Source organism: Nerophis lumbriciformis, linkage group LG38, assembly GCF_033978685.3.
Source record: "Nerophis lumbriciformis linkage group LG38, RoL_Nlum_v2.1, whole genome shotgun sequence".
NCBI lineage: Eukaryota > Metazoa > Chordata > Actinopteri > Syngnathiformes > Syngnathidae > Nerophis > Nerophis lumbriciformis.
The window spans coordinates 2534330-2558524 of record NC_084585.2 but is presented as its reverse complement, the minus strand read 5'-3'; the positions used below and the strand labels follow the sequence as shown (position 1 = coordinate 2558524).

General features: G+C 40.4%; 2 protein-coding genes across 4 annotated transcripts in view; one reads left to right on the top strand and one right to left on the bottom strand.

The window, feature by feature from the left end:
* Positions 1 to 18866, bottom strand: part of kiaa1328 (KIAA1328 ortholog) — a 91596-nt gene extending 72730 nt beyond the window's left edge. The window contains exons 1-5 of one of the 2 annotated variants that reach the window (XM_061932606.1): positions 18722 to 18866; positions 11292 to 11327; positions 8301 to 8530; positions 8111 to 8211; positions 6745 to 6860 (exon numbers count right to left, since the gene is read on the bottom strand). In XM_061932606.1, the coding sequence (XP_061788590.1) occupies positions 6745 to 6860; positions 8111 to 8211; positions 8301 to 8530; positions 11292 to 11327; positions 18722 to 18851 (613 nt within the window). In that variant the 5' untranslated portion in view covers positions 18852 to 18866. The remainder of the gene's footprint in view (positions 1 to 6744; positions 6861 to 8110; positions 8212 to 8300; positions 8531 to 11291; positions 11328 to 18721) is intronic. The other variant, XM_061932607.1, reaches the window with a different exon arrangement.
* Positions 18867 to 22877: 4011 nt separating this feature from the next.
* The window catches only part of tpgs2 (tubulin polyglutamylase complex subunit 2), a 29668-nt gene continuing 28350 nt past the window's right edge, over positions 22878 to 24195 (top strand). Inside the window, exons 1-3 of one of the 2 annotated variants that reach the window (XM_061932757.1) lie at positions 22878 to 23125; positions 23264 to 23343; positions 23422 to 23509. In XM_061932757.1, the coding sequence (XP_061788741.1) occupies positions 23050 to 23125; positions 23264 to 23343; positions 23422 to 23509 (244 nt within the window). In that variant the 5' untranslated portion in view covers positions 22878 to 23049. The remainder of the gene's footprint in view (positions 23126 to 23263; positions 23344 to 23421; positions 23510 to 24195) is intronic. The other variant, XM_061932756.1, reaches the window with a different exon arrangement.

Sequence of the window (24195 nt, the reverse complement as noted above, 5' to 3'; positions counted from 1 at the left end):
CATCGCGCCTGCGCTTTCAAAATAAGAGTCTCCGAAAGCCAGCGCAAACAAGCTAGCAAGCTACGGAGTTTGCCGCCAATGTATTTCTTGTAAAGTGTATAAAAACGAATATGGAAGCTGGACAAATAAGATGCCAAAAACCAACCACTTTCATGTGGTATTAGACAGAAAGGAGTAACTTTTTTTCTCCTCCATTTGAAAATGTGGACGTTATAATCACAACTGTCTGATTACAATCAACGCAAGTCATCAGAATCAGGTAATACACCAACTTATATTCTAGTCTTCCTGAAAGAAAGGAATCTATATGTTAAACATGCATGTATATTCATTAAAACACCTTTAACATGTAAACAAAAACAGCAAAAATAAATACATATAAATTATATACTGTATATATCAATGTATATGTATGTATATATATATATATATATATATATATATATATATATATATATATATATGATATGAGTGTGTATGTTACTCATCAGTTACTCAGTACTTGAGTAGTTTTTTCACAACATACTTTTTACTTTTACTCAAGTAAATATTTGGGTGACTACTCCTTACTTTTACTTGAGTAATAAATCTCTAAAGTAACAGTACTCTTACTTGAGTACAATTTCTGGCTACTCCACCCACCTCTGGTTGTGACTTAAAGTTTAATTGCTCTCTAGAAACACTGATGTTAAGTCTAAGTTCAATGTGTTCTTCATGGTGTTTTTGAAACTGCACTATTTTTTTCCTCAGAATTTTCAACTAACTTGAAATGTTTTGTCTAGAGGATTATTTGTGATATGTACATTTTCAGAATGTGCTTGTTATATTTTGGGCCAAAGTAAAAAAAAAAAGGAAAACAATGAAGTTGTCGTAGTTGTATTTTTAAAGTTATTATGCCATGATTTTACCTGTCCGGCCCACGTGGGAATATATTTACTTCCATGCGGCCCCTGAGCTAATATGAGTTTGACGCCCCTGCATTAGATTGTGATGGTGCAGCTAAGGCTATGACCATTGATTGGAACTCTTGCACCTCGGGGGCCTACAAACATACTTGCCAACCTTGAGACCTCCGATTTCGGGAGGTGGAGGGCGGGGGGCGTGGTCAGGGGTGGGGCGGGGCGTAGTTGGGGGCGTGGTTAAGAGGGGAGGAGTATATTGGCAGCTAGAATTCACCAAGTCAAGTATTTCATATATACAGGTAAAAGCCAGTAAATTAGAATATTTTGAAAAACTTGATTTATTTCAGTAATTGCATTCAAAAGGTGTAACTTGTACATTATATTTATTCATTGCACACAGACTGATGCATTCAAATGTTTATTTCATTTAATTTTGATGATTTGAAGCGGCAACAAATGAAAATCCAAAATTCCGTGTGTCACAAAATTAGAATATTACTTAAGGCTAATACAAAAAAGGGATTTTTAGAAATGTTGGCCAACTGAAAAGTATGAAAATGAAAAATATGAGCATGTACAATACTCAATACTTGGTTGGAGCTCCTTTTGCCTCAATTACTGCGTTAATGCGGCGTGGCATGGAGTCGATGAGTTTCTGGCACTGCTCAGGTGTTATGAGAGCCCAGGTTGCTCTGATAGTGGCCTTCAACTCTTCTGCGTTTTTGGGTCTGGCATTCTGCATCTTCCTTTTCACAATACCCCACAGATTTTCTATGGGGCTAAGGTCAGGGGAGTTGGCGGGCCAATTTACAACAGAAATACTATGGTCCGTAAACCAGGCACGGGTAGATTTTGCGCTGTGTGCAGGCGCCAAGTCCTGTTGGAACTTGAAATCTCCATCTCCATAGAGCAGGTCAGCAGCAGGAAGCATGAAGTGCTCTAAAACTTGCTGGTAGACGGCTGCGTTGACCCTGGATCTCAGGAAACAGAGTGGACCGACACCAGCAGATGACATGGCACCCCAAACCATCACTGATGGTGGAAACTTTACACTAGACTTCAGGCAACATGGATCCTGTGCCTCTCCTGTCTTCCTCCAGACTCTGGGACCTCGATTTCCAAAGGAAATGCAAAATTTGCATGGTTGGGTGATGGTTTGGGGTGCCATGTCATCTGCTGGTGTCGGTCCACTCTGTTTCCTGAGATCCAGGGTCAACACAGCCGTCTACCAGCAAGTTTTAGAGCACTTCATGCTTCCTGCTGCTGACCTGCTCTATGGAGATGGAGATTTCAAGTTCCAACAGGACTTGGCACCTGCACACAGCGCAAAATCTACCCGTGCCTGGTTTACGGACCATGGTATTTCTGTTCTAAATTGGCCCGCCAACTCCCCTGACCTTAGCCCCATAGAAAATCTGTGGGGTATTGTGAAAAGGAAGATGCAGAATGCCAGACCCAAAAACGCAGAAGAGTTGAAGGCCACTATCAGAGCAACCTGGGCTCTCATAACACCTGAGCAGTGCCAGAAACTCATCGACTCCATGCCACGCCGCATTAACGCAGTAATTGAGGCAAAAGGAGCTCCAACCAAGAATTGAGTATTGTACATGCTCATATTTTTCATTTTCATACTTTTCAGTTGGCCAACATTTCTAAAAATCCCTTTTTTGTATTAGCCTTAAGTAATATTCTAATTTTGTGACACACGGAATTTTGGATTTTCATTTGTTGCCACTTCAAATCATCAAAATTAAATGAAATAAACATTTGAATGCATCAGTCTGTGTGCAATGAATAAATATAATGTACAAGTTACACCTTTTGAATGCAATTACTGAAATAAATCAAGTTTTTCAAAATATTCTAATTTACTGGCTCTTACCTGTATATATATATATATATATATATATATATATATATATATATATATATATATATATATATTTATTTATTTATTTATATTAATATATATATATATATATATATATATATATATATCTACATCCTGAAAATATGCAAACAAAACTGTGTTTATATAATTGATACTTCAAACTTGCATAAATAAATATTAAGGAATATAACATAACTTGGCTTCTGAGAGCTTCAAAATGCAATGAATAAAATGCTAAAGTTGTTGATAAACAAGCAATTATTTTAATAATTAAATTTGGTCATTTTAAATGAATTATTATGATAATTTAAAATTAATTATTTCAAATATGTTTATTTTAATGTATAATTCTATGGCTGGATGTAATAAGGAGTCAAAAAAAATACAAATAAAATACAATTAATTTTGATGTTTTTAGCAAAATATAAAAAAAAATTATTTTGTTTTTTTGTTTTTTTTAATTAATAAATATATTTATTTTTAGGTAAGATAAACATAATAATACAATTTATCTCTAGTCTGGATGATTTAGTTCTTGTTATCCTGTTGTCCTCCCGTCGTGAAAAAAGGCTGTCCTCACTCGGTCCGCATGGAGCTGGAGGGGGCGTGGCTTCCAGCTACGGCTGAAAATCGGGAGATTTTCAGGAGAATATGTGTCCCGGGAGGTTTTCAAGAGAGGCGATGAATTTCGTGAGTCTCCCGGAAAATTCGGGAGTGTTGGCAAGTATGCCTACAAATGTCCAGAAGACAAATCTCTTAAAATTCAAAATCATTCTTTCAAGATCTGAATGACATTTCTTGAAGACTACACTAACTATAACACCAATGCAGTGCTTTTACACTGCCACAATTACTACCAAACAACTTGCCGCTATTAAGGAGGTGATCAATACCTTCCTAATCAAATAATGGACTTGGTGTTTTACATGAGCGAGGGATGATGAACCTCAATTTTTTTTTGCCATTTTTCTAACTTGCGATCTTTATCCAAGAGAAACGTCCTTGGGTGACAGGCGGTTTATTAGACGTATACATCCTATCCCTACAAAGGCCGCTTTACTGTTTTGTTTTTTTTCAAATTTGCCGCACTGCCTCCCGACCTGTAAACAGACTCAGATGTGCAAGATCAATTGAGTTACCCTTTAAAAAGGAAGAGATTAAAGGCGGTGCATCACAAACCCAATTTTAAAGTGCAAATTTAGCACAGCATGATACACACTCTGGGGATCTTAGAGATAGCAATAGATTTTTTTTCGAATTGCTAGAAGCATCATTACTAAAGAAGTTACCAGCGAGGGCCCCCTGGTTTCCTTTTAAGAGTGCACAAAACTTTTGCAATCTCCATAATTCTGGCTTGTTAAGTTCTGGCTGTGAAATTGTGAAAATACAGCCGCCCCTCGCGACTTTGCGCTTCAAATCTTGCGGCTTTACTACATTACGGATTTAATATATATATACAGTACATGCCACGAGTTTGGACACACCTTCTCATTTCAAGGCGTATTTTCATGACTATTTACATTGTAGATTGTCACTGAAGGCATCAAAACTATGACACCTGTGACGTGAAAACCATTTCAACTCTTGAAGCTCATGGAGAGAATGCCAAGAGTGTGCAAAGCAGTAATCAGAGCAAAAGGTGGCTATTTTAAAGAAAGTAGAATATAAAATATGTTTTCAGTTATTTCACCTTTTTTTGTTAAGTACATAACTCCACATGTGTTCATTCATAGTTTTGATGTGACAATCTACAATGTAAATAATCATGGAAATAAAGAAAACACATTGAATCAGGAGAAGGTGTGTCCAAACTTTTGGCCTGTACTGTATATTTTTTAAGCATATATTTTTAAGTGTTAAATTAAGTTTTAGTTCTATATTTTTATGTACCGGTACTGCAGTATTTTCTATTATAATAGTACAAACCCCGTTTCCATATGAGTTGGGAAATTGTGTTAGATGTAAATATAAACGGAATACATCCATCCATCCATCCATCTTCTTCCGCTTATCCGAGGTCGGGTCGCGGGGGCAGCAGCCTAAGCAGGGAAGCCCAGACTTCCCTCTCCCCAGCCACTTCGTCCAGCTCCTCCCGGGGGATCCCGAGGCGTTCCCAGGCCAGCCGGGAGACATAGTCTTCCCAACGTGTCCTGGGTCTTCCCCGTGGCCTCCTACCGGTGGGACATGCCCTAAACACCTCCCTAGGGAGGCGTTCGGGTGGCATCCTGACCAGATGCCCGAACCACCTCATCTGGCTCCTCTCCATGTGGAGGAGCAGCGGCTTTACTTTGAGCTCCTCCCGGATGACAGAGCTTCTCACCCTATCTCTAAGGGAGAGCCCCGCCACCCGGCGGAGGAAACTCATTTCGGCCGCTTGTACCCGTGATCTTGTCCTTTCGGTCATAACCCAAAGCTCATGACCATAGGTGAGGATGGGAACGTAGATCGACCGGTAAATTGAGAGCTTTCTTCACCACAACGGATCGATACAGCGTCCGCATTACTGAAGACGCCGCACCGATCCGCCTGTCGATCTCACCATCCACTCTTCCCTCACTCGTGAACAAGACTCCGAGGTACTTGAACTCCTCCACTTGGGGCAAGATCTCCTCCCCAACCCGGAGATGGCACTCCACCCTTTTCCGGGCGAGAACCATGGACTCGGACTTGGAGGTGCTGATTCTCATCCCAGTCGCGTCACACTCGGCTGTGAACCGATCCAGTGAGAGCTGAAGATCCTGGCCAGATGAAGCCATCAGGACCACATCATCTGCAAAAAGCAGAGACCTAATCCTGCAGCCACCAAACCAGATCCCCTCAACGCCTTGACTGCGCCTAGAAATTCTGTCCATAAAAGTTATGAACAGAATCAGTGACAAAGGGCAGCCTTGGCGGAGTCCAACCCTCACTGGAAACGTGTCCGACTTACTGCCGGCAATGCGGACAAAAGACAATATATAATTTGACATATAACAGGATAATGCATACATTTATGCTAGCTGCACTAAAGCGAACCAACAGGCCCTCCAGCGAGTGGTTTAAGCGGCGGGGAAAATTACAAGGACGATACTCCCAGAGATGAGTGCCATGTACACAACTCGCTGCCTGAAGCGAGTACATAACATCCTGAAGGACAGATACCACCCAGCACATGGCCTCTTCAACCCGCTACCCTCTGGCAGGAGGAATAGATGGATTGGCGCCAGGACCACCAGAATGTCTCTCAGTCTGTATCCCCAGGCTGTGAGACTGCTAAATGAACAGCCTGCCCCGGACCATCTTATTACCTCACTCTTCACCACCTCAATAATTGTGCTCTGGACATTGCATGGCTGCAACATCAGACATCTGACTGTTCCCACCCCCACGCCCTTCTACTCGCAATCTTCCTGACAATGCTAAACTGTAAACTATGGTCAACCTGCACTTCAATGCAGTTTCTATGCCGCTAGACAAATCTCGTTGACATGTATGACTTAAGTGTTATTATGACAATGACAATAAAGGAATTGATTGATATTGATTGATTGATTCATCATTTGTTTTCAAAAGGCTTACAAAAAAATGGACCCCAAAAATGGACTTGAAACGCCAATGATGGAGTATTGGTGTGTGCAAAACAGCAGCAGGCGGCTGTGGCCTGCGGGCCAGTTCTAATGCTAATCAAATACCATCCCGGGGGGCCAGATCTGCCCCGCGGGCCTGGACTTTGACACATAGGCTTTAAGGTAATTGTATCAGTGCTTTCCATAACTTTGTCAAGACTAGAATCAAAGGAAGCTGGACTTGTTGGTTGTTCAAGAAAGTCCACCTTTAATCTTCAACTCAGAAGTCAATTTGACTTTGATTCCAATTTTGAGGATTACTGTGACCTAATGGCAGGGAATCTAAACATACCTTACATAACCCCTGCGTTAGTGCAGTGTATTGACATCTTTTTTGAAAGGATACTTTCTCTTTCATGTGCGATGAACAGGTTCTGTTGCTCCAGCTGTTGGATCTTGTGTTCAAAAGTATTATGTTCATCTTGAAGGCGCTGCACCGACTCCTCCTTCTCCTCACTTACCCTGATAAAAAGGACAGGAGACCCTTTTAGTGCTAAGTTAACACATTACCGTATTTTTCGGACCATAGGGCGCACCGGATTATACGGCGCACTGCCGATGAGCGGGTCTAGTCAGGTCTTATTTCATACAAAAGGCGCATCGGATTATAAGGCGCATTAAAAGGGGTCATTTTTATTTTTTTCTAAATGGAAAAGACTTCCTCGTGGTCTACATAACATGTAATGGTGGTTCTTTGCTCAAAATGTTGCATAGATGATGTTTTACACAGCATCTTCAAGTGTCTTTTCTGTGTCATCCTTGTTGTAGCGGTGTAGCGTGCAAGGACGGGTGTGGAAGAAGTGTCAAAAGATGGCGCTAACTGTTTTAATGACATTCACACTTTACTTCAATCAATAACAGAGCAGCATCTCCTCATCCGTGGCTCACTAGTGTAACAACGACGCCCGAAATGTGTTCCGTGAAAAAACGTCCGACCGGAACTCTAATAACTAAAGTTCCTTGGGTGAATAATGTAAAGTCACTACACCGGTATGTTTTAGTGCTTTCATGGCGAGATATAAGTAAGAACTTTACACTACTTTATATTAGAAATGACAACAGTGGAGGATGAATGTCACATAACAAGAAGATAGAGAAAAAGAAGAAGCTTATCGACTACGGTGTCAACACGGACTACAAAGGCGGACGCGCGCAATTTTTCCGGACATATGCAGATCCCAAATACAGATCAGCAGGTACCAGAAGGTAAGAAAAGTTGCTTTTGCATAACATTGCGAAACAAAACGGAAGATATGTCTTACCTTATACACACACCATAATAATACTCCTATGTTGAAGCACAGTACAATCCATCAAGCGGTGTGGCTTCATAGCTTACCAAAGTCCTACTAAAACATTTTGATAGATTTTTGAGCGCCGTGTGTAATGTTCTATATTTTCAATGGCGCATATAACATTTTGGTGGTGTTTACTGCCATCATATTGCAGTCTACACGTAACTCTTATGTGTGACCGCCATCTACTGGTCACACTTATCATTTCACCGTGTACCAAATAAAATAGCTTTGAGGTCGGTAAGCACAACCAAAATTATTTATAAGGCGCACTGTAGATTTTTCAGAAAATTGAAGTATTTTAAGTGCGCCTTATAGTCCAAAAAATACGGTACTCATTAAAAAAGTGTAGCAAACATGAGATTTTTCTTTTTCAAATGGCCTAATAACATGAATTAGTGCCGTAGAGCAGACTACCTGGCGAGTTCTTCCACGAGGTTTGCAATGCGTCGTTTGTCTTCCGGACAGAGGTCTTTCAGGCAGGCCTGGCTCTGGACTATGCCAAGTCCAGATATAACCTGAGAGACATGAGAGACACAGTGAGATGAACGTTCAGGTGATCCATATTACATCCACTCTGGTGGGGCGATACTCATTTGAGCCTTACCTGGGATATTGGGGGTATGGAACCTGACGATAGGCTGGTGTCTGTGGTCGCAGAAGCAGTGGCCAGGGGCAATCCATTTTTGTTTACAAAGGACCAACACTGATCACTTTTTAAGTTGCACACTTTTCCGCCATTTTTCGCTTTGGAATTGCATCTGGCTTGCACGGTGGTGCTTCTTTTACTCGTAACATTTGTGCTGCCTGGTTTAAAAGAGACTACTTTGTCCACACCTGAGATTGGGAGGGAAAAACAGAGGGAAATAATATAAGCATACAATAAGTTTAACAATGTTGTTTTCGAATTTGTCGGAAATGATCCAAGCCAGTGATTGGCAATTTAGTTGTATGCCAGCAATGTTGGCGTTAACACACTTTTTGTGTCTTTTTACGCTTTGAAATCAGCAAGGATGCACATTTCCGGAATGGACGCTGATTTTTTTTATTTTTACCGACCCAGCCTTCTCCGGGTCAAAACTCCGGTTTGCTTGTTTTTATTACAGATTATCGCTTTCCGCCGGTGTTTTGTTTTGTTTATATTGGCCGGAGTTGTGCCAAAATGTGATTGCCTGCCAAAAATGGATTTCCTTCACGGGAGTGCGCACCGCTCGCTAAACCTGCATTGCTTGGTCTGGTCTGTCCACAGTGGATTACTAGGTGTGAGACATACACTTTATCTTCCTGGTTATTGTAATGCTACGTGTTTGACATTATTCAAGACTTTATCGTGTCCGGAAAAATGACAGTTTCCCTTTTATGTGGTATTAATGTGATATAAAGGACTGTTGTTAGTCCCATGTTGATGTGTTTGGAAGATACATACGATTGTACCGGTAACTGTTATTTCTTCCTGCACATAATAAATATGTATAAAGTGTTTGGCTGTATTCATTTATGTAAAATGTTCATTAAATGTAATATTGCCTGACAAAATGTGATTCAACGTAATATTTTGATATTTACACACGCATATTTGACTAGAATACCCTTATGAGCATTACATATATCAAAATCAAGTACCTAATGTGCTGTTTATTTGTTGAAATAACCTTTTTAGAGCTAAAATTGACCACTTTGCTGCTGCCAAAAATGTATTTCAAGTAATATTTTGATACTGACACATCTTATCTCTGCATATTTTACTAGAATACCCTTATGAGCATTACATATATCAACATCAAGTACGTATTTTCCGCACTATTAGCCGCACCTAAAAACCACAAATTTACTCAAAAGCTGACAGTGCGGCTTATAACCCGGTGCGCTTTATATATGGATTAATATTAAGATTCATTTTCATAAAGTTTAGGTCTCGCAACTACGGTAAACAGCCGCCATCTTTTTTCCCCGTAGAAGAGGAAGCGCTTCTTCTTCTACGCAAGCAACCGCCAAGGTAAGCACCCGCCCCCATAGAAGAGGAAGCGCTTCTTCTTCTACTGTAAGCAACCACCCGCCCCCGTAGAAGAAGAAAAAGCGCGCGGATATTACGTTTCATTTCCTTTGTGTGTTTACATCTGTAAAGACCACAAAATGGCTCCTACTAAGCGACAGGTTTCCGGTTCATGAAAAGACGCAATCTCTCCATCCGCACACGGACTACTATTTCACAGCAACTGCCTAAAGACTTTCAAGAAAAGCTGGCTACTTTCCGTGCATATTGTAAAAACAAGATAGCTGAAAAAAAGATCCGGCCAGAGAACATTATCAACATGGACGAGGTTCCACTGACTTTTGATATTCCTGTGAACCGCACTGTGGATACAACGGGAGCACGTACGGTGAATATTCGCACCACAGGGAATGAGAAGTCATCCTTCACTGTGGTTCTAGCTTGCCATGCTAATGGCCAGAAACTTCCACCCATGGTGATATTCAAAAGGAAGACCTTGCCAAAAGAGACCTTTCCAGCCGGCGTCATCATAAAAGCTAACTCGAAGGGATGGATGGATGAAGAAAAGGTGAGCGAGTGGTTAAGGGAAGTTTACGCGAAGAGGCCGGGTGGCTTTTTTCACGCAGCTCCGTCCATGTTGATATACGACTCCATGCGCGCCCACATCACGCTGGTTTTTAATATATTATTAAAGTTTGACTGACCTATCTGACTGTTTTTTTGACATTCCCTTTAGCGCAGTTAGATGCGGCTTATAACACGGGACGGCTTATAGGTGGACAAAGTTTTGAAATATGCCGTTCATTGAAGGCGCGGCTTATAACCCAGGGCGGCTTATGGTGCGGAAAATACGGTACCTACTGTACTGTTTACTTGCCTTCAAATCAATTTTGTGGCAGCAGCAAAGTGCTCGTTTGGGTAGATTCTAGCTCTAAAAAGGGTATTTCAACAAGTAAACAGTACAGTAGGTACTTGATGTTGATATATGTAATGCTCATGAGGGTATTCTAGTCAAATATGCAGAGATAAGATGTGTCAGTGGTCCTCGTTAGCCAGAGAACTTTGACTTTGGCGGGGCAGCGGTAAAGTTTAGATCCATGAAGGAAAGAAGAAAGTGAATGAATGTTTATAACTGAAAACATTTACATATGCATAAAGATGTGTTTTCTTTTGTATTATTATTTTTTTATGAATTAAGTAACGTTTATAACAACCTTTTTCCAAAACAATATAGAATGTGAGATATAACAGGATAATGCATACATTTATCATTTGTTTTCAAAACGTTTACAAAAAAGTGGGACCCCAAAAATTTACTGTGGGACCCCATTTTTATGACATGATGGTGTCCCCGAGACCGCATTTTGAAAAATCCTAAAGCCAACACTGGCCAGATAATGTTACTGTTCAAACTGTGTGTAATCTTACAGTGGCCAAAAATATGAAATATACTTGTCCAAAAAAAAAACCATCTGCCTTGTTTTTAATTAATACTCAGGCCTACTACGCTACAGTATATTAATTGTGGTCATTATGGTGGTACTTGAGGAGCCAAGTCTTTTGTGAAGTGGTAAAGTTGATCCAAGCGGTAACATTTAGTCTCACCGGGAACAAATGCCGAAGGCTCATCTTCATCTGATACTGTGGAAAAACGAAAAAGGATGATATTGTTTATCATGTTGTTATCATTGTCAAAAAAAATGATTTGCTTATCAGCCCACTTTCTATTCCTTGGTGCAGCAGTGGTTGGAAAGCTGCACCACTGTGATATCCATCAAAAGCAGAAGTAAACATGTTGTGACCATAGACATCTTCTCAGGGTACGCAGCATGGAGCGCTACTGCCTACGGCCGCTGACGAGACGCGGGGCCGCCATCTTGGAGTGGTGATCCGCTTCACTCGGTGCAATTCATTTGGCAGGAGCAATGAACTGTCAGCGCATTTAATTCATCTTACCTCACTGAATACCACTGATTTTCACGCGCTTTTTTGTCATACGTGTAGCTATGATAAAGGACACATGTTTTATTATTCATAGTTTGCTTAACAGTAATAGAATATTCTTATGTGCTAGAAGTGACCAGACGTCCGAGATCAAAACTGGGAATATAATCCCAGAGAAGGGGGAAAAAAACAGTAAGCTATTTTTAAAATTGAAGAAACAATATGATTAGGTTATATATACATTCGTATATACTACATAAACAATGTATGAATACATTAGATATCTATATATCTTATAGACTGTATCTCTGTTGCTGCAGCAGTAGAGAGTTTATTCTGTCTTGACACTTTGTATTGATATTTTCTATTACATTCTTCCCTTAAATGATCATGTTTACACTGATTGTTTTATATGTATTTTTTATGTATGTCGCTTTGGATAAAAGCGTCTGCCAAATACTTAAACATAAAGATATATACATACCTGAAAGTCTTTATATCAGCTAAAACCACCAATCTGTTTCACTGGATTCAGAATAAAACCAAATTCTGTCTTACAATCTTTATCGTCATCATTTATTTCAACTTTATGTTATTCAAGTATGACATTTTTAAATGTAATTCATTTCATTGACAAGCAATTCTATTATGGTCAAACTCTTCTTTGCTAGCGGCTACGATTTCAGTACTTTTGAAGATCTTTGCTCCTTCTCAACTCTGTGGTATTATTCTTTTCACGAAATACAACCAATAGTACGTTAATGTTAAATCTTACTTGTGAAAAGTAATCCCCCGATTCCTATTTTCAACAGTCCGCTCATTTGAGCAGGAAAACGCTGAACACCATCTTTGTTTTCTACCTGTCAACTGTCAGTTTAGCATCTTTGTTTTCTACCTGTCAACTGTCAGTTTAGCATCTTTGTTTTCTACCGGTCAACTGTCAGTTTAGCATCTTTGTTTTCTACCTGTCAACTGTCAGTTTAGGCTGCTCGCCGGCTCCTCATCACCACTTCAAGATGGCGGCCCAATTTCTCGCGTCACAGCAGCCAATGCTGCGTCTACTTATAAGATGTCTATGGTTGTGACATTGATGTAAAAATAACTAAAATGCAACAAATTAAGGCTGAAACGACGCGTCGACGTAGTCGACGTCATCGGTTACGTAAATACGTCGACACCGTTTTTGTGCGTCGGCGCGTCGCATATTTACGTCACTCTACTTTACTGTCATGGCGGAGCGCAAAGCAGACGATGCGAGCGAGGGGAAAAAAGTACGCCAAAAGTCGTCAAAAGTGTGGGAGTATTTCAATAAACGGCCTAATAATGTTGTTGTATGCACACTGTGTCGAGCGGAAATGGCCTATCATAGCAGCACAACGGCTATGAACGAACATTTGAAAAGAAAACCCCCGACAGCGTTCTTGCCATCACCATCAACAAGTCAATCGTCCGCGTGCGTATACGTTGTCATTATTACACAAAAACATGAATGTGTCATTTGTATCTGCGTTGTAAATTCATAAACTAAAGCACCGTTTCGCTCTGAGAGGAGCGTTTGGCGTGCCTGTTCAGTGTTTACAAAGACGCGCTCCTCTTTAACGCTGTGGAGAGGCGGCGAGCGAGCGGCGAGGCGGGGCGCGCCGGGAGCGACGCCGCAATCGTGCCCAGGTGCGCGATCCGCGCAGTTGGAAGAGAAAAGACTTTGTGTAAAATTAAAAGATTGTAAACCTGGCAAAGCCGTCTGGCGTTCAGTCTGTCGGTCCTGAAAGAACCCCACGGCACAAGACGTGTCACAAACGCTAACGTTAATTAGTTGTGCAAATACCTTTTACAACATTAACAGTTACATATACTATGTACAAACCAACAATTAACTTTCACTTTAATCATACTATCATTGTTGTGTTATTAAGCAAAATAAGCAATACTTTTACTTTTGTTGAAATGTTTACACTGTACACTTTTTTGTATTGGATGTTTAGCTTTATTTTTGCACATTTTAGCAAATAAGCAATACTTTTACTTTTGTTGAAATGTTTACACTTGTTACAGAATATTTCCGTTTTGCACTTTTTTGTATTGGATGTTTATCTTTATTTTTGCACATTTTAAAGCAAAATAAGCAATACTTTTACTTTTGAAATGCTTATACTATTCCAGAATATTAAGATTTGCACTGGATGTTTACTTTTATATTTGCACATTAAAAAGCAAATAAGCTACTTTTAATTTTGTTAAATGTTAAAAGTTTTAAATGTTTACATTGTTACAGAATATTTTGTCATGTTGTTGTCAATGTTGACTGAGTGGCCATACTTTTTTTTTTGTAAATAAAAGCCATGCCTTTTGAAAAAACTGGCCTACATTTATTTTTTCCTCTTCATTTTAAATAAAAAAAAAAATCGGTAATAGGAAAAATAATCTATAGATTAATCGAAAAAATAATCTATAGATTAACCGATTAATCGAAAAAATAATCTATAGATTAATCGATAGAAAAATAATCGTTAGCTGCAGCCCTACAACAAATGCATGTATTGTAGATGACAGCATAATTAAGATCGATTGACAACGCCTGTCACCAAAGTTGATATCGACTTATCAGTCCCAACATTAAGTAGAGCTGAACAATATAGAGCGGGACATCCACCCATCCATCCATCCATCCATTTACTACCGCTTGTCCCTTTCGGGGTCACTGGAAAAGCAACAAAATTCATTTACAAAAACTTTTTTTTACAAATCCAGTAATTCCTACTTTTAATACCACAGTTGCTCGTGTTATTGTCATTCCTAAGTGTTACTTGTTAAAAGTAGGGATGTCCGATAATATCGGCCGATAAATGCTTTAAAATGTAATATCAGAAATTATCGGTATCAGGTTCATAATTATCGGTATTGGTTTCTAAAAGTAAAATGTATGACGTTTTTAAACGCCGCTGTGTACACGGACGTAGGGAGAAGTACAGTCAATCAATCAACCAATCAATGTTTATTTATATAGCCCTAAATCACAAGTGTCTCAAAGGGCTGCACAAGCCACAACGACATCCTCGGTACAAAGCCCACAGAGTGCCAATAAACCGTAAAGGCCGGCCCAGTCACATAATATCTACCGGCTGTTCTCATCACGATTTAATGCAATGCATACTTGATAAACAGCCATACAGGTCACACTCTGGGTGGCCGTATAAACAAAAAAAATAAACACATTTCGGGAGAACATCCGCACCATAACACAACATTAACACAACACAACAAATACCCAGAATCCCTCGCAGTACTAACTCTTCCGGGACGCTACAATATAATCCCCCCCGCTACCCCCTACCCCAACTTCAACCTCCTCATAGTCTCTCTCAGGGAGAGCATGTCCCAAATTACAAGCTGCTGTTTGGATAGATAGATAGATAGATAGATAGATAGATAGATAGATAGATAGATAGATAGATAGATAGATAGATAGATAGATAGATAGATAGATAGATAGATAGATAGATAGATAGATAGATAGTACTTTATTGATTCCTTCAGGAGAGTTCCCTCAGGAAAATTAAAATTTCAGCAGCAGTGTACAGAATTGAGATCGAATTTAAAAAGTAAAAAGTAAATAATGGGGGTTGAGTTTGAGTTTATTTGGAACATGCAAGTATACAACATGATACATCACAATCTCCAGTTTCTCTTTTCAACACGTTGGAAAAGGAGTAGGAAGAAGCAGAGCTTATTTAATCCTACCCCTTTTCTTCAGTTGCTAAAACTTTTGTTCACTTCCTGTTCTCAATTTATTCACAATATACTCCATAAGTAATCACAATAAAATAAGTAAATAAATGATAATTGGTGAAGTAAGTTACATTTCATATGTTGAGATAAGTAAGATTATTTTGAGAGTGAAAGAATGAAAGAATGGATGAGTTAAATAAATTCAGAATGTTTATCATGGTTCTTCTTCTTTGTACTTTGTAAACACTTTAAGTTTGAAGAGTTTCTTGAAGTGGATCATATTAGTACATTGTTTGATTGCTTTGCTTAATCCATTCCATCATTTAATTCCACATACTGATACAAATGTTTTAAATTACATTTCTCCCTAAGATTATATTTCTCCTCTTTTTTTGAGAAGAATTGTTGTATATTCTTGGCTAGCAGGTTATAGTTTGCTTTGTGTATCATTTTAGCTGTTTGCAAATTCACTATGTCGTAGAATTTCAGTATCTTTGATTCAATAAATAAAGGATTTGTGTGTTCTCTATATCCAACATGATGTATTATTATAACTGATCTTTTTTGTAACACCGTTAATGAATGAAGTGTACTTTTGTAATTATTTCCCCATATTTCTGCACAATAACTCAGATATGGTAACACTAGTGAGCAGTAGAGAATATGAAGTGATTTTTTTGTCTAGAACATGTTTTGCTTTATTCATTATTGACGTGTTTCTTGCTACTTTATGTTGTATATTTTTTACGTGAGATTTCCAGTTCAACTTATCATCAATCATTATACCAAGAAATTTGGTTTCATTTACTCTTTCAATTTCTATTCCGTCTATTTGTATTTGTGTTTGACTTTCTCTTCTACTGTTACCAAATAGCATTATTTTTAGTTTTACTGAGATTCAACAATAGTCTGTTTTTGTCAAACCATCTTTTTAATTTGTTAATTTCTTTTTGTAGTATCTTCTGTGTGTTCTCTCCTGAACAAAACGCTGTTGTATCACCCGCAAATAATACTAACTTTAAATCTTTTGTAACTTTACAAATGTCATTTATACATAGATTGAATAATTTAGGTCCTAGTATTGATCCCTGAGGTACACCACAGGATATATTTAGCGTTGTAGAGGTGTGTTCGCCTACCTTCACGTATTGTTTCCTGTTCATTAGGTAACTTCTTATCCAGTTTAAGACTAACCCTCTGATGCCATATCGTTCTAGTTTTTTGATTAAAATATTGTGATTAATTGTGTCAAATGCTTTAGTTAGAGGTACAAATGGAAACAGAATAGAAAAATATTACAATAAGAATAAAAATATAACGGTAAAATAAGAATATAACAAGAGAAACTAGGCAGTAGTGACCATGTTATGAAAAAGTATTGCACTGTAATTATTTTGAGGCATGTTAAAAAAAATAATGCACTTTGTGACTTCAATAATAAATATGGCAGTGCCATGTTGGCATTTTTTTCCATAACTTGAGTTGATTTATTTTGGAAAACCTTGTTACATTGGGGCCATCCATCCATCCATCCATCTTCTTCCGCTTATCCGAGGTCGGGTCGCGGGGGCAGCAGCCTAAGCAGGGAAGCCCAGACTTCCCTCTCCCCAGCCACTTCGTCCAGCTCCTCCCGGGGGATCCCGAGGCGTTCCCAGGCCAGCCGGGAGACATAGTCTTCCCAGCGTGTCCTGGGTCTTCCCAGTGGCCTCCTATTGGTCGGACGTGCCCGAAACACCTTCCTAGGGAGGCGTTCTTGTGGCATCCTGACCAGATGCCCGAACCACCTCATCTGGCTCCTCTCGATGTGGAGGAGCAGAGGCTTTACTTTGAGCTCCCCCCGAATGACAGAGCTTCTCACCCTATCTCTAAGGGAGAGCCCCGCCACTCGGCAGAGGAAACTCATTTCGGCCGCTTGTACCCGTGATCTTGTCCTTTCGGTCATAACCCAAAGCTCATGACCATAGGTGAGGATGGGAACGTAGATCAACCGGTAAATCGAGAGCTTTGCCTTCCGGCTCAGCTCCTTCTTCACCACAACGGATCGATACAGCGTCCGCATTACTGAAGACGCCGCACCGATCCGCCTGTCGATCTCACCATCCACTCTTCCCCCACTCGTGAACAAGACTCGGAGGTACTTGAACTCCTCCACTTGGGGCAAGATCTCCTCCCCAACCCGGAGATGGCACTCCACCCTTTTCCGGGAGAGAACCATGGACTCGGACTTGGAGGTGCTGATTCCCATCCCAGTCGCTTCACACTCGGCTGCGAACCGATCCAGTGAGAGCTGAAGATCTTGGCCGGAGGAAGCCATCAGGACCACATCATCTGCAAAAAGCAGAGACCTAATCCTGCAGCCACCAAACCAGATCCCCTCAACGCCTTGACTGCGCCTAGAAATTCTGTCCATAAAGGTTATGAACAGAATGGGTGAGAAAGGGCAGCCTTGGCGGAGTCCAACCCTCACTGGAAACGTGTCCGACTTACTGCCGGCAATGCGGACCAAGCTCTGGCACTGATCATACAGGGAGCGGACCGCCACAATAAGACAGTCCGTTACCCCATACTCTCTGAGCACTCCCCACAGGACTTCCCGAGGGACACGGTCGAATGCCTTCTCCAAGTCCACAAAACACATGTAGACTGGTTGGGCAAACTCCCATGCACCCTCAAGGACCCTGCCCAGAGTATAGAGCTGGTCCACAGTTCCACGACCAGGACGAAAACCACACTGTTCCTCCTGAATCCAAGGTTGGACTATCCGGCGTAGCCTCCTCTCCAGTACACCTGAATAGACCTTACCGGGAAGGCTGAGGAGTGTGATCCCACGATAGTTAGAACACACCCTCCGGTTCCCCTTCTTAAAGAGAGGAACCACCACCCCGGTCTGCCAATCCAAATGTACCGCCCCCGATGTCCACGCGATGTTGCATCACAACAAAATTGGGCATAATAATGTGTTAATTCCACGACGGTATATATCGGTATCGCTTGATATCGGTATCGGTAATTAATAGTTGGACAATATCGAAGTATCGGTAAAAAAACACCATTATCGGACATCTCTAGTTAAAAGTTATCTCTTGTACCTCGATATGGTCTGACAAAATAACGTAAACAACGTTGTTTGATGCATAACTGTAATGTGGCTTTACTTCAAGTCTACCATAACTTAAAATAGGCATAAAAGTGTCATAATTACAAGAATAGTACGAGCTAGCTTTGACTAGTGGGCCAGCTCACTTCCTCTGAAACTCACTAAGGAATGAATAGTTTGACGCAGCCTGAAAGTCCCACATGTCAGGAGCCGTCGTGTGAAACATCTGCATTCGTACGACTGCGTTGAATAATAAAAGTAAACATACCACTATTCGTCCAAATGATTGCAGATTTTCCATTTCTTCTTTCAGCCGCCGCCATGTTGAAACACCCGCCGCAAGTGACGTTGCTATGATCATGAAGGTCCCGCCTCTTGGACGAATCGGACGATCTCATTGGCTCAAACTTCGAGAAGGCGACTTTCTATTGGCTCACATTGGAATTTCGTTGGCTCTGGACTGTTCCCAAACAATGCAGTAGGTGGCGGTATGCACCGTTTAGTGATGGCTACAACACGCCATTAAGCGAGAAGAAGAAGAACAGCAATAAACAAAACAAACGTTATTTAAGAATTCTGTAATTTTTTTAAACCCTACGGAAACATGAACGATGTGCCCAGTAGCCTTGAATAGCAATTACATGTATATTTTTTACTACCTTATTGACATCAAATAAATCAAAACACTCCATCCATCCATTTACTACCGCTTATTCCCTTCGGGGTCGCGGGGGGCGCTGGAGCCTAATCACAATAGGCGAGGGCGGATCTACGTCACTTCCGCCTGCCAATCCCCTAGCAACCGGTCGCCATATTGAATTCGTTGAAAACAAACCAGCTCACAGCGAACACAGCATTGACAGAAAAGGCATTTAACGAGGTTTCACGGCATTTTAAACTGTTCTAAATGGCGTATGATTATGTAAATAGTCTTTCCAGTGAGGCTAGGTTAAGATACGAGTTAAAATGTTCTGTAGTCGGATTAAACGACTGCCCTTACCGCCTTCCAGCAGATGCGTGGACTGATAATCCTACACAATGGCCGGACATGGAATTTGGAAATCTTTATGTCTACCTCACAAGCGCACCAGGTCGGTTGTTAGCTTCGGTTGTTATATAACGAATAAATCACATACAAATTGTTAAATCACCCAAGGTATGTTGATAAATGATAATAAGGATGACACGGTGGCTACCAGTATCTGTATATTTATTATATCTGTAGAGAGCTCATTCAAATTCAGTTCAGTATTATGATTTATTATTTGCTGAATTACTGTTCCTTTTTTTAACTGAATTATTTATTTAAAATTACAGGCGTTTTCACTCATCCGGCTGGGTTGACTCTTCTCTCAGCAGCTCAGTCAACATGTTAACATTGATTGCAGCAGGCTCAATGTTTTCACACTCATTTGTCCTTTCCGTTAGATCACTGAAAGGTAGTCGTTTCCCACAGTGTTTCTTTGTACTTTTTGAGTTCTCTGCTGCCGATTCACGCTTTGAAGTTGTCAGTTGATGTCGCTCGTAACTGTCCATCCTATGGGATGCCTTCTTTCCACTCTGTGGCAGGTGAGGTAAGATGGATGGTGCATAATCAGGGTGCATGGGATTCTTTACAAGTTGTCCTGAGAGGGAAAAAATGAAAAAATATTGAGAGATTTGAGGGCTACAGCTACAAGTAATGTTTGATTACAGCAAAGGAGACTTGCAGACAGCATTTTACGACTGTCTTGAAAAGTTGATTAAATGGCAACATGAAAGTTATAGGGTTTATTGGTTTTTAAAAACCCAACCGTTAAGTGCAAATTTAAATGAAACCGGTTTTCGAAAATAGCCTTTATACCGTATGTTATTGTTGTGCAACAACAACAACTTCAGCTGTCGAACGTTATTCAGTAAAAATTCAACATTAGCATGGACGGTATAGCCAAGTTGTGGTTAAGAAGGTGGATTTTTGTTCCTTATATTTACCAGAAACGAAGTGATCCGAACACACGACCCGGGATATTTTGGGGGACTCCAGTGAGAACCGTCCTCGTTTTCCCGGTGTAAAGCTGCGAGCCATTTGTCTCGTCTCTGTGGGCTTTTAGCACGCTTTGGCAGAACAAAATACCACCTTTGTTTTCCCTGTTTCCAGTTGTGGTTTGCACAACCAAAAACAACACAGTTTTTTTGGCATTTTGGAGGCAGAATGACGGGTTTAATCAGCGCAGGTCGACAGGTTAAAGAGTAATGGCGACGGTTTGTTTTCAACGCCAGTCAGGTTGCTATGGCTCGCTGCCCTCTGGGAAGCGCTACAGGTGCATTAAAACCAAAACAAACAGGCTAAAGAACAGCTTCTTCCCCAGGGCCATAACCATCCTGAACGGACTGCCCCATTGTCCCTCATAACTGCCTTCTCTTCGGTGCAATAACCCATTCCACCAACCACCCTGTTTTTGTTTTTTTGTTTTTTATGTATATATTCATTTCACACCATATTCATTGCACTTCTACATTTTTTATATTTTTATATATTTGCACATTGTTTTTCTAGCATGCACACATCGCACTGTATGGAATGGCCTCAATCTCGTTACCTTGCGTAATGACAATAAAGCTGATTCTGATTCTGATTCTGAAGAACCCGTATGTAGCTCAGTTGCCCGGATGTCGGCCCTGCCCTATACTGATCATTTAAAAATTGGGCCGTAAGTAAAGATTAAATTATGTAATGTGAGTCTGGCGACCCCGTGCGTCATTCATAAAAAGTGGTTGAAATTCTGGCAAAAAAACCTGTTTTTTTAATCTAAAAATTTTAAAATTTTAATCTAAACCATTCCTGTTCTCTTTTCCTACTGTGGACATGTTTTAGTTATGGCTACAACACACCATTAAGCTACAAGAAGAAGAACAATAACAAAAAAATAAACGTTATTTAAGAATTCAGTATTTTTTTTAAAAAACCGTACGGATTCGTACAGAAACCTGAACGATGTGCTCAGTAGCCTTAAATAGCAAATACATGTATATTGTTTACTACCTTATTGACATCAATAAAATCACTATACTGACAATTTAAAAATACACTTGTTGTCGGGCCGTAAGTAAAGATTAAATCACGCAATGTGAGTCTGTGGCGACCCCGTGCGTCATTCATTGCAAAGTGTGAAGAGTTTTTTTGTTTTTTTGTTTTTTTTGTTTTTTATTGAACAATTTTACACATAAACATATATTCAGAATGTACACCAAAAACGATGCACTTTCAACATCCACCAGGTTGAGCAAGTATTGGCTTCAACAAAACACCTCAAGGAAAGAAAATAAAAGCAAATACAAATAGAGTATTAAAATAATAATAGAAAATAATACTAAACAGATGGGTGGAGTGCCATCTCCGGGTTGGGGAGGAGATCTTGCCCCAAGTGGAGGAGTTCAAGTACCTCGGAGTCTTGTTCACGAGTGGGGGAAGAGTGGATGGTGAGATCGACAGGCGGATCGGTGCGGCGTCTTCAGTAATGCGGACGCTGTATCGATCCGTTGTGGTGAAGAAGGAGCTGAGCCGGAAGGCAAAGCTCTCAATTTACCGGTCGATCTACGTTCCCATCCTCACCTATGGTCATGAGCTTTGGGTTATGACCGAAAAGACAAGATCACGGGTACAAGCGGCCGAAATGAGTTTCCTCCGCCGGGTGGCGGGGCTCTCCCTTAGAGATAGGGTGAGAAGCTCTGTCATCCGGGGGGAGCTCAAAGTAAAGCCGCTGCTCCTCCACATGGAGAGGAGCCAGATGAGGTGGTTCGGGCATCTGGTCAGGATGCCACCCGAACGCCTCCCTAGGGAGGTGTTTAGGGCACGTCCGACCGGTAGGAGGCCGCGGGGAAGACCCAGGACACGTTGGGAAGACTATGTCTCCCGGCTGGCCTGGGAACGCCTCGGGATCCCCCGGGAGGAGCTGGACGAAGTGGCTGGGGAGAGGGAAGTCTGGGCTTCCCTGCTTAGGCTGCTGCCCCCGCGACCCGACCTCGGATAAGCGGAAGAAGATGGATGGATGGATGGAACATTTCTATGTTACTGTAGATCATTTGGTAAAATGACTGTTTTGTTGTTGTAATTTTCGAACACACCACCAGGGTGTGCACATCAGGGAATCAGTTATTACCACTCTCTCATGCAGTGCGTATGTAAAATTGCTGTCCTCCTGAAGTCTTTATTAAAGCCAAGTTATTCATGCAGCTCGACATGGTTCTTCCTACTGGTAACCACAAACAACAACAGTTACCATAATTTATAAATATGCCAAATTTGATCTCTTCTATAGTTCACCTTCATACCCTCTCAGTCAATTTCTGATCTCCTCCCAGCAAAGTATGAAGAGTGATTTAAAATCTGGCGAAATACCCCGTTTTTTTGAATACATATATAACATTTTTAAATTTAAAACTAAACCCTTCTTGTTCTCTTTTACTACTACGGACGTTACTCGTTTTATACAAAAACATTAAGAAAACAGTCAAATATCACACCGGAAGTGACGTATCCTTCGCGCATGCGTGGACTGACTCGAGAGAGGACGCTTCTTTGGAGGCAAAACAACCTCTAATTTCATATTTGAAACAATGGAAGGGACAAAAGAAAGCTTAGCGTTCAAAAGTGTGGCTGAGAGGCTGACACTCGGCATTACTCGAATCCTTGGTGAGTATATCTGCTTTAAAAACGTGTAACATCGTTGGGTTAAAAAACAACAACAACAGCTTAGCTAGCTAGGAGGTGCTGCCATTGACACGGCACGTGTGGGACAAGCGGTAGGAAATGGATGTTTGTTTGTGTCAGAGAACATGCCCGGTGTCGTCGAGGTGCGTCTCGCAGAAAGGGAGCCCGCCGAGAAAAGGAGCCTGTTGTCATGGGAACAGGTGAGAGAAAATACACGCACTGCAAATGTTCACAAGCTGCTGTCACAAAACAAAACAAAACATTTGATATCTTCCCAGAAAAACAATTGCATTTTACCAGAGGACCTGCGAGATTTTTATCTCACCACAGATGGCTTCACACTAACCTGGAACGTGAAACTGGACAGTACGTGGAACTGTCGAAGCATCACCAGTGCATAGCGGTGTAACGGTACACGGTTCGGTACGTACCTCGGTTTAGAGGTCACGGTTCGGTTCATTTTCGATACAGTAAGAAAACAACGAAATATAAATGTTTTGGTTATTTATTTACCAAATTTGCAAACAATGGCTTTATCCTTCGAACATTGTGAACACTATAATAATTCTGCCCACGTTAATCAACATTAAACTGCCTCAAGTTGTTGCTCAGATTAAATAAAATGACAAAACTTTTCTTCTACATATAAAAAGTGCAACATTAAACAGTTTCAAGTAGGGCTGCAGCTAACGATTATTTTTCTATCGATTAATCTATATATTATTTTTTCGATTAATCGGTTAATCTATAGATTATTTTTTTCGATTAATCTATAGATTATTTTTCCTTTTACCGATTTTTTTTTAATTTAAAATGAAGAGGAAAAAACAAATGTAGGCCAGTTTTTTCAAAAGGCATGGCTTTTATTTACAAAAAAAAAAAGTATGGCCACTAGTCAGTCAACATTGACAACAACATGACAAAATATTCTGTAACAATGTAAACATTTAAAACTTTTAACATTTAACAAAATTAAAAGTAGCTTATTTGCTTTTTAATGTGCAAATATAAAAGTAAACATCCAGTGCAAATCTTAATATTCTGGAATAGTA